Source organism: Erythranthe guttata, chromosome 12 (assembly GCF_056151865.1).
Source record: "Erythranthe guttata isolate IM_541 chromosome 12, IM_541, whole genome shotgun sequence".
Lineage (NCBI taxonomy): Eukaryota > Viridiplantae > Streptophyta > Magnoliopsida > Lamiales > Phrymaceae > Erythranthe > Erythranthe guttata.
In genome coordinates this window covers 19059518-19072814 of record NC_142544.1, presented here as the reverse complement: position 1 = coordinate 19072814, position 13297 = coordinate 19059518, and the positions used below count along the sequence as shown (strand labels likewise).

Sequence of the window (13297 nt, the reverse complement as noted above, 5' to 3'; positions counted from 1 at the left end):
CTTAATTATATAATTAGACTTTGTTTGATGTCTGGTATCTCAATAAATTGTTAGGTCGATCCGCCAAAATCATATTATCAATGTATCATGGCTTATCTTATCATCTAGGGAGAATTTTTTATTGGACGTCTCGAGATCCGATAAAATAATTGGCTTTTATTAAATTATTTAATTATATTTTAGCTACTCTTATCTAGCTAGCCAAACGAGGCCCAAGTAAATGGAAAACACAGGCTGAATGCATGGGTGAGATAGTCCCAATTCTAACAATTTGATGTTGAAAGATGAAAGAAAGAAAGAAAGAAAGCCCATTAGGGAGAATAATTTGAATAAAATACTGTCTCGGCCCAATACAAAAACCACTCCAACTAACGCTACACCTCAGCCCAAACAGCTGACATCACGCTCGCATCATCGCACAAGCGAACCGAACACGATCTCTCGAGCACATATTTAGGTTCGACCTCGATTGGAAAAGAAAATGGATCACACACCAAGAACTACGAAATGACGTAGAAATTGTACCATTCGAGGCTTTTTTTTCATGCTTTTCCCTGATGCACGAAGGAAACTGCAATCAATATAATTTCTCTAATCCTATCTTCCTAAAAGCACAAATTTAAAAATTCTAGTGAAGAAAGAGAAAAAAAAAATCGGTAATCAAGCGTTTGACTCAGTTCGATCGATTAATTAACACCAATAGTGAAGGACCATTAACGAAACTCTCAACCTCAAACACATACATAGCACTATTCGACAAATGTATCGGTATAAATCGACACGTTGACGATGATGCATATTCATTCATCGTGCAAGAAAAAAGTTGCTAAAAAGATTGAATCCCAATATGAATAAGTTGGCTATATTTCTAATTTTAGCAGATTGTATTAAAAAAGTTAGCTTGATTTTCCAATTCAAATTCAGAAAATATGCCATACCTTTATCTCTATGGGTGTGTGACAACTAATCATACCTTTGTGTTTCTACTTTATCAGACCACATTGAAAAATATATATATATATACATTATCAGATTTACTGATACTCTGAATTAAACCCAATACATGTCGATCACCCATTGGCTTAACTTCACATGCAAAAATCTCTAATCAAATTGTCATTTATCAATATTTAATTGGTGGAAATGTCATCATCACCCACCAATGAACGGCCTACACGTGGCCTACGAGGGGTTTCACACTGTTATGCATATCACGTTTGGGCCAATTGGTACTCGACACAATGAATTTGGTCTCTGCTAATTATCTGATTTTGCCACTCATTATTAATTATTGCTGCTAATCACTCATCATCTTCTAATATATAGTGTATGATATTGTCTCATCTCAAATTGCTTTGTTATTACTCGTGTCACTTTTTAGTGGGACTTAGTATATTATCATGATTAATTTTTAATTATTAATTAAAGAACAATCAACAATATATGAGAAAATTAATAAATACACCAATCTTCCTAATTAATTCAAAAATAAAATAAAATAGGACCCCTAGTAGATAACACTAGTAGAATCTTGAAATTGCAGAATCCGTATAGTTTTGGCGGGATTAATGAGCATGCCCCGACCAACATACTCCAATTTCAACACACAACTCAAAATTTAAATATTGTCTATATATATATATATATATATATATAATTAATAATGATGTTGCTGCGGCTGGTGAAGATTTTAGGGCATATAGCCTCGTACATTGTAATATATTATCTCCTAGCCTTTGGGATTTGGCATCATCTCATATTTTTGTCCATATCAATAAGCCGAAATTCCTTTTATCCCGTCGCATGTTTTGCTAGCTGCATTTTCAAGATACGATTATGTCATTCTGTAATAATTCGACCGTGCAAAACAAAATAAAACGATGACATATCGGAAAAACAAAAATTCTTTTCGGGTTCCAGTGTTACCTTAATGTTGATTATTATTTTTAGAATGATAATTACTATTATTATTAATTATTTAAAAAAAAAAGGTATGAACTAACTAAAGGCGTGCAAGCAAAGCATGAATATGGGCACTAGGAATAGTAAGTACAAAGTTCACTATCTCAAAAAAGTGCCGAATGGGGCTGTAAGTAACTGTAAGTGGACAAGACAAAAACACAGGCCCAAAGCAATTAAGGCTAATTTAGGTATTTCCCAAATTGCTCCATTTATTTAGGGGGGCAATTAACTTATTAGTTCCTTCATTCCAGACAACATTATTTTATCACTTTGGGAACTATAGTTTACTAAATTTTATAATTAACCCATAAAAAAAATTAATGAATATTTGTAATTTGTAATTAGTGGAGGAATTAGTAAAAAAGAGGCACGTGGCATGGGACAGCGTGCTTGGAGAAGTGGTAATGGGGAAGAAGAGAAATGTTTCCTATGAACAGAGCAGAGTTGTCCATTTACAGATGGGGATTAGGGCACAAGTGTGACACCCACCCATTCCCCACATGTTTTATTTATTTTTTAATTAATTTCACTCATTAATTTTATTTTTATTTTTTTAATTTGCACACTGCTCTATGGTGTTCTTTAAATTTTGCCCATATTGTATTTATTTTTATATATTATTGTAGGAAAATAATGATAATAATATAATTAACCAGGATGCAAATATTATATTAAAATAAAAATATTAAAAAATTAAACCCCATGTCACCTTGTCCATTTTAAGCATTTACAGTACAAGATGATGAAAAGGTACTAATCTTTAGAAGTTGCAGTCCATAAAGTGCTAATAATCTATATATGAAACAAAGTTTTATTACAATCCCAATGCTCATCTTTGACCAATAAATTATTGAAACCATTCATTTCAAAAAATTACAAAATTAAATAAAACGGAAGCCAAAAAACAAATTCCGATTTCGTGCCAAAAAAAATAAATTGCAGTTTGGACCGGAGTTGCGGAATTTAAAAATTCCGTTTTCATTCACTTATAGTATAAAATACATAATTTGACGGTATGGGCCGTCTTTTAGCTCGCCGCTGATTCCTTAAGGTCGATTGTGCTTTTATTCATTTATACCTTTCTTTTTGGGCATGATTCTTTTTACTATGTCTCTGGACCTAACTTTTATTAGTATGAACAATAAAGCCCGTTCAATCCATATAAGATTTAAGTTTGTTTTTATAAGATTTACGAGTTTGTTAAAATAAATATTATAATTAATAAGTTCACTAATCTTTATACTATAGAACACATTTATAATTTAATAGTTTTGGGACACTATGAATTTTTTTTAATAGCTATGGCTAATCGCCTAAGCCTAAAAAAAAGTTGAATGTTAAGAGGTTATACCTATGGCATTATAAATCCTTATCTTGTGGTATATACATATATATAAGTATTAACTACTAATTAACCACTAATTATGCCTCAATGAAAGCAACTTTATAGGCTATTAATAATAAACATTCAATAAGAATGATCATACTTATTACCAAATAACCACACACAAATTGCATTGTCCACAAATTATGATACTACGTCACCATTCTTGATGGGTGCAATACTCACGTTTTAATATAGGGATTATTTGGCCTAATTATAATCATGACTTAATTAAATTAAATAAAGTTTGGCAAACCAATAGTCTTACATAGATGCTTTTTCTTGTATTAATTAATAATTATTTAAAACAATTACCATTCGCACTAATCACATTCTTTTATCATCTCAATTCTGAAATATATAAATCTTGTATTAAATATCACTCAATTAATTAATGAAGTGGGCTGTACTGTACACACACGTGCCAGACACGCGGGGGAAGCCTTGCAGCTATTTTATCTCGCACGTGCGAATGCCGTTATAAATAAAACAACCCCGAATGTTTGGGTCAAGCAAAAAGGAGTCCCATTTGATTCTCGGATTCTTTCATACTACCAAATTCTCTCTCTCCCTCTCTCTCTCTCTCTAGATAAATACACACACTGATACACACATATATATATAAAATGCTGTGTGTATAGCAACAATACGTATACATAGTTGCTGGATTGTGTGTATACAAGAGAGGCTGTAGAAGCTAGATTCATTTTTTTTTCAATTAAAAGTTGTCAAAAACATCGAAAAAAAGGCCGATTTCAAAAATAAAAGAAGGAAAAAAAATGGAGAGAGATTGTGAAGTAAAATCGTCAAAATTCAAAAGGATTTGTGTGTTTTGTGGAAGCAGCCAAGGCAAGAAGACTAGCTATCAGGAAGCCGCTACTGAACTCGGCAAAGTTTTGGTACTACATTAATTTTTTATTTCCCCTTTGTTTTTTTTTTTTTTTAATTTAATCGCGTGGGTGGTGTGTTGATTGATAAATTAATGGTCGAGTCGAATCTCTGTTTTTAATTTTTTTTTTTAAATTTGTTTAATAGGTTTTTGCTATAAATTGTTCGCCCTACTCTGTTTTCCCCAATTTTGTATTATGAATTTGTTTGTTTGTTTGTTTGATAGCTTAAACCATTGTGTATTCTCATGCAAAATGTACTGTTGTTCAAATATATTGAATCTCCATTTATGTACTGTTTTTTTCTTCTCCATTTATGTACTGTTTGTGAAGATTGCAGAACTCAAAATGAATGGAGCCTTTAATCTACGAAATAGGAACAGAATTAACTCCTTATTTTAGTGCCCACATCATGTGATGTTGCTTTCATTACAGGCCACTCACTCTCTCTTTTTCAAATATTATTATTTTTTTTTCTCCAATTGAATTTAATTTTACTCTGAAAATTGGAACTATAAATAAATCTAAATTATTTGGTTGATGTGTTTTTGAAGGTTTCAAGGAACATTGATTTGGTGTATGGAGGTGGCAGCATAGGCCTAATGGGCTTGGTTTCTCAAGCTGTTCATGATGGTGGCCGCCATGTTATGGGGTTAATACTTGATTTTTTTTTTTTGGCTAATTAAATTTATTTAAGCCTGTTGTAATCACCAATTATTGTTTAATTAAATCACTAAAAAACTGATTTGTTTTTTGTCATGTTATTGTCTCCTCTACAGGGTGATTCCCAAGACACTCATGCCACAAGAGGTATGATTAAAATAAAGTCTTGACCCTTTCTGCCTTATTGAATAATTAACTCAGAAATATATCTTATTTGAGTTTAGTATCTATTTATCTTAGGGTATATTCTTGTGGATGATTGAGTCAAATCTTGGTGGAAAAAAATCTAATCAGATTTGTTTTATCTTATTTTATTTATATGTTCTTGATTATTTGATCAACACATGTCTGACAAAGTGAAAGTCCTTGTTGTTTCTTGCTTGGTCCTTGCCAAACCTTATCCACGGACTAACTTAGATGGCTGGTGTTTCACTCCATTGTATACTTACTTTTTTTGCACTAAAATATGCTTTCTCTTTATTATTATTATTTTTTACTTTTTTGTCTAGATATTTTACTTGTTAGTTTTTTGTATTCTTCTATGTGCCTTTTTCCCTGATTTTAAATTCTTTAAGCTGTTATTTATTTATTTATTTAAAAAAATGTGTGTCTGACTCTGAAGATTTTTTTGTGCAGATATCATAATTAAAATCTTTTACCTATATTTGAGCTTTTATGAATACTTTTGCTTTATGGGATTTTTGTATTTTTGTATTTTTTGTGTGTGCAGTTAACTGGTGTAACAGTAGGTGAAGTGAAGGCTGTTTCTGGTATGCACCAAAGGAAAGCAGAGATGGCTAGGCATTCTGATGCTTTTATTGCCTTACCAGGTTTGTCTATCTGTGTCACTGTGTGTGTGTGTGAAATCACTAAATAATTTTATGCTAAAAAATTATCCAAAGATGAACAAGAACATTAATTGGTCAACCATTTGGACTTGGGAGAGCAGAATAAATACTGAAAAATCTTGTAATAAAGAGACAATCATTAAAAGGGTTGCAGAGGATAATGCCTCTTACTTACTATTGGATGAGAACAATAAATGCAAACCTTGGGAAATGTGGGATTTAGTAATTCAATGTTTGTTCTTCAACAATCATCCAATTCTTGATTTTATATCAGTATATGAAATTTATGCCTTGGAATTGTGTACATCAGGTGGTTATGGAACTCTGGAGGAATTACTTGAAGTCATAACATGGGCACAACTTGGCATCCATGATAAGCCGGTATATTTCTCGCTTTTTAACTCGAAAAATCGGGAATTAAAAGATAATATGTAGTAGCAAAATTGAATAAGTATGGATTTTTTTGTGCAGGTGGGATTGCTGAATGTGGACGGATACTATAATTCGTTACTGTCGTTTATCGACAAAGCTGTGGAGGAAGGCTTCATTAGTCCGAATGCTCGTTACATCATCGTATCTGCTCCAACAGCAAAGGAGCTGGTCAAGAAATTGGAGGTAGAATCAACTCTTTAATTAAAATATTTAATTTCACCACAAAAATAAATAAATATAAGAAAAGGAATGACCGTTTGATTTCGAATAGGAGTACGAGGCTCGACATGAAAGAGTTGCTTCGAAGCTGAGCTGGGAAATGGAGCAGCTGGGCTACTCACATAATTACGATATTTCGAGGTGAAGGAAGAAATGGATTTAGGCAGCATTAAGTATTTTATTGGACCCAATGGAATTTAAATTTGCAGAAGCTAACTTTGGAAATTTAAGCTTTTTATTTTGGTGGAGGGGGACCTAATTTTTTTAATGTAAATTTATCTGGAAAAATGGCCCCCCCTCACTTTCTTTCTATGTCACGCCTATCTATTTTGGTCAGCTTCATTTCATTGCACGTTGTAACTAGTAAATGCTTTTCTGTTATTCCCAAACACCGCTTGTCTTAAAACAATCTCTTTTAAGCTATGATAGAAGTTGACTTTCCAGTTAATTTGCAAACACTTCAACTTTTAGAAAGAAACACTTAATATTAACTTAATTCGCAATTACTAATTTTTAAAAATAAGGTTATGCAAATACCACGTACGTACAAGAGTGAGTTTCCAAATACAAGTGAATAAGTGCAAAAAAGAAATAGTAGAGAGGTGAATGGAGAAAGAGAATATCCTTGAAATAGAAGGGGAGTGAAGAATAAAGAAAGAAAGAGGGGGGCAGTTAGTTGGTGGTTGTGATTGGTAATCGTGGCGGAGTTAGACGCACGCACAGTAGCAGAGAGTGGTCCACATACATAAACAAGAACAACCATCACAGGGACCATTTTTCACTTCCTTCCAACCAAATTCTAATTCTAATTATTATTATACTAATAATAAATAATAATTATTATTATAATAATATCTTCTCATATGTTTGTTTGCTGTTCAAACCGACCAAAACTATTATCCCAACAAACTACCTTTATCCATACAGGACGAACCCCACGTGGGTAGTGCGTGCCTCTATTTCATTCAACCAAACTCCACACTCTCTTAACTCATTTGCTCCAATTTATTTATTTATTTATAAATCAATTGGTCCAGGTTCTTCTATACCCATCATCCCAAAATCAGATTATTACAAACATGGCTTTTATAAAAGAAAATGCTCTTTACGGGCTAATAAGTGCTATTTACCGTTCAAAGTAAAAAACAGTTTATCTCTCTAAAACCCCTAAAATTCGAAATTCTCTCCAATTACCCCCCATTCCAAAAATTTCAGAAAATTTTTTTTTTTTCGAAAAATTTCGAAATCAACCAAAATCGAGCTTGGGCTTCGATTTTTTCAGGTAATTTCAACACCTACATGTGTTATATGCAATGGGTAACTCGATTTTGCAACCAATTTCATGTTTAAAAGCCCTACAAATCGATTTGTAGGGCTTTTGAATTTTTCGGATGTTAGAGCCAAACGCCCAAACCGGGCGCTGGCTGCATGAACCGACGCCCAAAGTGGGCGTCCGTTCATGCTGCCAGCGCCCGGTTTGGGCGTGAAATGAGTGTTTCAACGCCCGGTTTGGGCGTTTCCCGGGCGAACCGGCGCCCGGTCCAGGCGTCGGTTCGGCCGGGAAACGCCCAAACCGGGCGTTCGATTTAAATTTTTTTTTTTTTTTTTTTTTTTTTTTTTGATTTAAAAGAAATATTTTTTTTCTGAATTAAAATAAGTTAGTAAATTTAATATAATTTTATGTTTACAGGATGTCTAATTGGGCGAAAAAATTCGGACTCGGAAAAGGGAAAGGACCCCTGATTCGTCCTCCTGCAACGAACCTCACCCAAACCACTACCTCATCCTTCGAATCAAACAACTGAGTAGTGGTAAAATAATCGGTATGATCAACTTCAAATGTAGACGTATCGTCCTGAAAAAAATGTAAAAAAATTGATTTAAAAAAAAAAAAAAAAAAAAAAGGGTTTAAAATTCAAAAGCCCAAGTCGGGCGCCCGGCAGTGCAGTGCACGCCCATGTTGGGCGTGCAGTTGGCCTACAAACGCCCAAGATGGGCGTGTAACAGCCAACTGCACGCCCAACATGGGCGTGCACTGCACTGTCGGGCGCCCAAGTTGGGCTTTTGAATGTTTAGCCCAGTTTTTTCGATCGAAAAGACGGAATTTTTACCTCGCTGTGTTCGCTATCCCGATCTTCATTCGATAAATTCATTTATGTTCGTATATCACACCAATAAGAATGATTTGTGAAGAAATTGTCTTGAGAGCAATTTTTTTTAGAGAGAGAGAGAGAGAGTTTTTTTGAACGGTAAATAGCCTTTTTCAAACGGTAAAAAGCAAATCCCGCTTATAAATATTTATTGAATGTTACACACTCACTCTCTCTCTCTCTCTCTCTCTCTCTTGTTTTGTTTAGTTGGTAGGGTAGAGGAGGGCAAAAGACAGAATAATAGTTTAGGGCAGCGACATTTCATTTTTTGGTTTCGGTTGCAAAGTCCATTAATTATTCAACTTTTTGTTTGTGTATTTGTATAAGTGGGGTACATTGATTTTAAGTGATGTTGTACTCTAATCTCATGACACAATTCGACATTTTAGTTGTTGCTCTGTCTTTTCATTTTCCCTTTTTTTTTTTTTTTTTTTTGTTTCCAACTTATGTTTTATTTCACACAATTTGCTCTTACTAAATCTATATATATACAAATATTTATTATTAATTTTTTTTTTATTACAACTCATTTGAGTTGGATCAGAAGCTTCATCTTTGTATTGGGCTGGGCCTTGACTTTATGGGCTACTTATACTAATTATATTTATTTTTATCAATATATGACTCACCAAATATGGGCTTTTTTAAATAACCCAATTTCTTTTTTGAGCCTCGCCATCAAATTTTAAACAGTGTTTACTACTAATTTTGAAATAAAAATAGACAACTCCAATTTGAAATAGATTATCTAATGTGCCTATCATAAGCAACAAAACAAGAAAAGAAAGAAACAAAAATGTTGACAATATGAGTGATTAATGTTGTCAATTAGCCACTTGTTTTTCTTACCCACCATTGTAATAAGAATTTGTCAATGCTAAATGTGATATAGTGGTGACATATTTACCTTTTCTTGATGGAACAAACCAAAATATTATTATAATAAATAAAAAAAACAAATTAGTTGACTTTATAATACTTTGATTAACTGTACCAACTTTAATAATATCTAACAGCCACCAATCTCATGAATTTCAAAATACAAAAATAAGTTTCGAATTTATAAAAATAAATACTTCAAATTTAATTAAGCAAAACTTCAAATTGTTGTTTATGGAAGGCGAATCAATGATTATTTCTGACTAAATATATAATTATAAAATTTTATTTTATTATTTGATCTAACAATTATCAAAATTTACATTTCATTATACATGCCCTATGCATCAAATCTTAAATAAAATATAGCAACTCCAAATATCAATTGCATGAATCCTATTAACTTAAAAATAAAATTTATCTAACTCGATTACGGTTCGATTTACGCTAATCAATCAATCCTGAAACCCGAATTTCTTCCAAACCGCATCCCTAACCCTGCTCAAATCCCTACCCTTCAACGTCCGCCCTCTACCTTCATGCACCGACAACGACGCGCCTCTCTTCTTCGCCAAATACTCGTGAGGGGGTATTCTGTCATTTCCTCCATCCCCCTCCTCTTCTTCTAACTCCCTCGGACCGCGTCCCTTGTACTCGCTCCCGAGGATTTTCGACCAATCCGGAACGTTCACCGGCAGAGAATTCGCGCCCTCCCCCACACGGCGACGATCACTACCATTTCCGCTCTTCCCGACAGGTGGCAAATCAACTTGTTTTTTCCTTTCCGGTCCAACACCATCGGCATCATTACTACAATTAGCACCCCAAATCTCGGCTTCGTCTAGTTCAAATTGGTCGTCGGAAGTTGCCGGATTTATTTTCCCGCCGCCGCCGCCGATGTAGCGGCCGTAGCCCTTCCTTGCTGCCGACATTAGAAATGAAATAAATTTGATGTATGTATAATTGTATATACAAACAATGAAGATTTATGTGTATATTTATAAAGGTGAGGAAAATTGGATAAGCACTGCACCTGGTTTAGATTATGGTTTTAAACTTTATATATATATTATAGAATTAATAACGACCCATGAGAATTTTATTGTACATTTATAATCAATGATATTGCATTTAATTTAAATGGAAAGTGACACTTTATTTTTGGATTATCTGAATTAAATTTAATGTGCCCCAGATTTTGTTTGACCAAAACATGCAATTATTTCACTATATCTAAACCATAGTCAGTTCCAGCTGGACCAGAGGACGTTGTCTTTGGTTAGTTTTTTGTTTTCTTTGATTCCCTTTCGTGTACGGATTCAAGAATGTCAAAAATTAGTAAATTACTAATTAAATTATAATTAATTAATTAAAATATTTGTAATAGAGAAGAAGCGTGAGAGGATGCCCAAATTCAACCACTCATATTAGACTGACACGTCGGATTCTGGTGGATCCGTTGCTTGCTGTTGAATAAAAGTGGTAAGAATCTTAATAATAATAAATGAATTTAAAAAAAAAAAATTAATAAATAAAGGGGAAGGAATTAAGGAAAAAGTCAAAAACACTTTACATTCTTGCTCCAAAAAGGCGAAATCCCTCGCCCCCAGGGCCCCCATCCCTTGGCCCGACAAGGATTGATGGAGGAATGTAAATCATGGTAACTCAACGGCCCGTTAAGGTAGCGGACCCGGACCTGGTGCCCACAAGGAACCAATCTCATTGGAGTTGAAATTCCCACACTGCGGCTGCCAGGATTCGATCCTAGGACCTTGCTCCAACTTACCACCTCCGGAACCAGTTGAGCTACACCCATGCGGGCAAAACACTTTACATTCTTTCTTAGGAGTAGAGTGGAAATTAAAATTGAATTTATTATTGACACGCACTCCCTCCTTCCCTAAATATATGTTGTCTTTTTATATCGGAACAAGTGTGAAAAATCTCGATAAATATGTCTTGATTTTAGAAAAAAATAAATATTATTAATAATAAATGAATTAAAAAAAAATAGTAAAAAAAATGGGAAGGAGGCAAGGAAAAAGTCAAAACCACGTTACTCTATTCTTCATTTCTTTCTGGAAAATAAAATTGAATTTATTATTGACAGGTACTCCCTCTTCTATATATGTGTCTTCTTTTTATATTGGAACAAGTTTGAAAAATCTCAATAAATATGTCTTCAATTTAGGAAAATAAATATTGATAGACGAAATGAGGTTATAATTGAAAAATATTTAATGGATATAGAATACATAATAATATTGATATTACAAAAATATAATACTTATAATTTTTTATTTTTGAAAATTAAGATTAGATTGGGATATGAAATTTGATAATACAGCCCACCAGAAATCGGCCCAGTATCAAACTTCAGCCCATTCCCTTCAATAGCCAAAACGCCGTCGTTTTCGATTACGAGCCCTAATCGCCAAATTATTCCTCTTCTTTCATTAATCCCCAATTTATCCCAATATTCATAGTCGTGTTTCAGCGATTTCAATTTATTTATTGTTAACTGCGATTTCTAATTAGTGGTTTTGTTTAATCGAATTGCAGTATGTGGATGATAATTGCTTGCTGAAAATGGGATGAAATGGTACACCAACTTGTCTCTTATTGGGAGAAGAATTTCAAATAATAATATAAAACCTATTGTAAATATATTTTTAAATAAATTTGAAACAGGGCCGGTCCTGACATTTCCGGGGCCCTAAGCGAGCTTTTGAAAATTTAAATTTGATGCGGTAGTGGTTTTTGTTTTCCATCCCCAGTGACCACAATTAGGGGTGAAAGTCGGATGGATCGGATCGGAATTAGCCTTTTCGGAAAATTTCCAAAAAAAATCGGAACTACAAAATCATTTCCAATTCCAATTCCAAAATTTTCGGAATCTAAAAATTCATTCCAATTCCAAAAGGCACGGAATTTTCGGAATTTCGGAAAAAAATCGGAAATCACATAAGCTTTAAAATTTCAAAACTTAGCCGAAATTTTCTAAAATGTTCATAATTTTTCAAAAATAAGAGCATCCACGTCGATAAAAGTAAAACTAATAACTACTAAATTTCAGTTCAAAAAAATAAATAAAAACAAACACATCATAATATCCAAGAAAACTTCAAACAACAATTCATTATATCAAAATCCTAAAACAAAACTTATAGGTGTATTTTTCGGAAAATAAGTATTATATAATATACACTATTTATAGGTGTATTTTTCGGGAAAAAATCGGAATTTTTCGGAATTAAGTCGGATCGGAAATCGGAAATTCCAAATTTATTTTATACAATTCCAATTCCAATTCAAAAAGATCGGAAAAATTCGGAAATCGGAATTTCGGAAGTCGGAATAAAAAAAGTTATTCCAAAATCGGAACTTTTCGGATCGGAATCAGCGGAATTTGGAAATTCCGTTCCAACTTGCACCCCTAACCACAATAGATGAACAAAAAGCCAGGATGAAAAACATTTTTAATTTGACAAAATAATTGTGTAATTAATCTGAGCCTTAATTGAAAATAGATGTAAGGACCTAATCAAACTAAATAAAAAGACTTGTGTATGGATAGCTCAAGTGATTCATTCATGATTTATAAAAAACCAATTTTACATTGATAAAAGATAAAGATATATATATATATATATATATATATATATATATATATATATATATATATATATATTAACTTTTTTTTTTTGGGGCCCCCTTTGAGAGTGGGGCCCAAAGCCATTGCTTGTGCCGCGTGGCCTCACGGCCGGCCCTGATTTGAAATAATTAAGTAGCTCTAAATATTTTCACCAAACATGTTTTCCTATTTTCAATAAACACCACAATTCCTTAAACATGTTTTCCGCATCAAATTCG

General features: G+C 33.1%; 2 protein-coding genes across 2 annotated transcripts; one reads left to right on the top strand and one right to left on the bottom strand.

The window, feature by feature from the left end:
• Window positions 1-3849: 3849 nt before the first annotated feature.
• LOC105956683 (cytokinin riboside 5'-monophosphate phosphoribohydrolase LOG3) lies at window positions 3850-6843 on the top strand. Its single transcript, XM_088826416.1, has 7 exons — window positions 3850-4245; window positions 4788-4885; window positions 5013-5043; window positions 5627-5726; window positions 6055-6125; window positions 6216-6359; window positions 6448-6843. Exons 1-7 carry the CDS (start codon window positions 4126-4128, stop codon window positions 6538-6540), a joined length of 657 nt encoding a protein of 218 aa, XP_088682542.1. The 5' UTR covers window positions 3850-4125; the 3' UTR covers window positions 6541-6843.
• Window positions 6844-9879: 3036 nt separating this feature from the next.
• LOC148766677 (protein S40-4-like) lies at window positions 9880-10356 on the bottom strand. The gene has a single exon (XM_088827374.1). The coding sequence runs from the start codon at window positions 10354-10356 to the stop codon at window positions 9880-9882; it is 477 nt and encodes a 158-aa protein (XP_088683500.1).
• Window positions 10357-13297: the final 2941 nt, after the last annotated feature.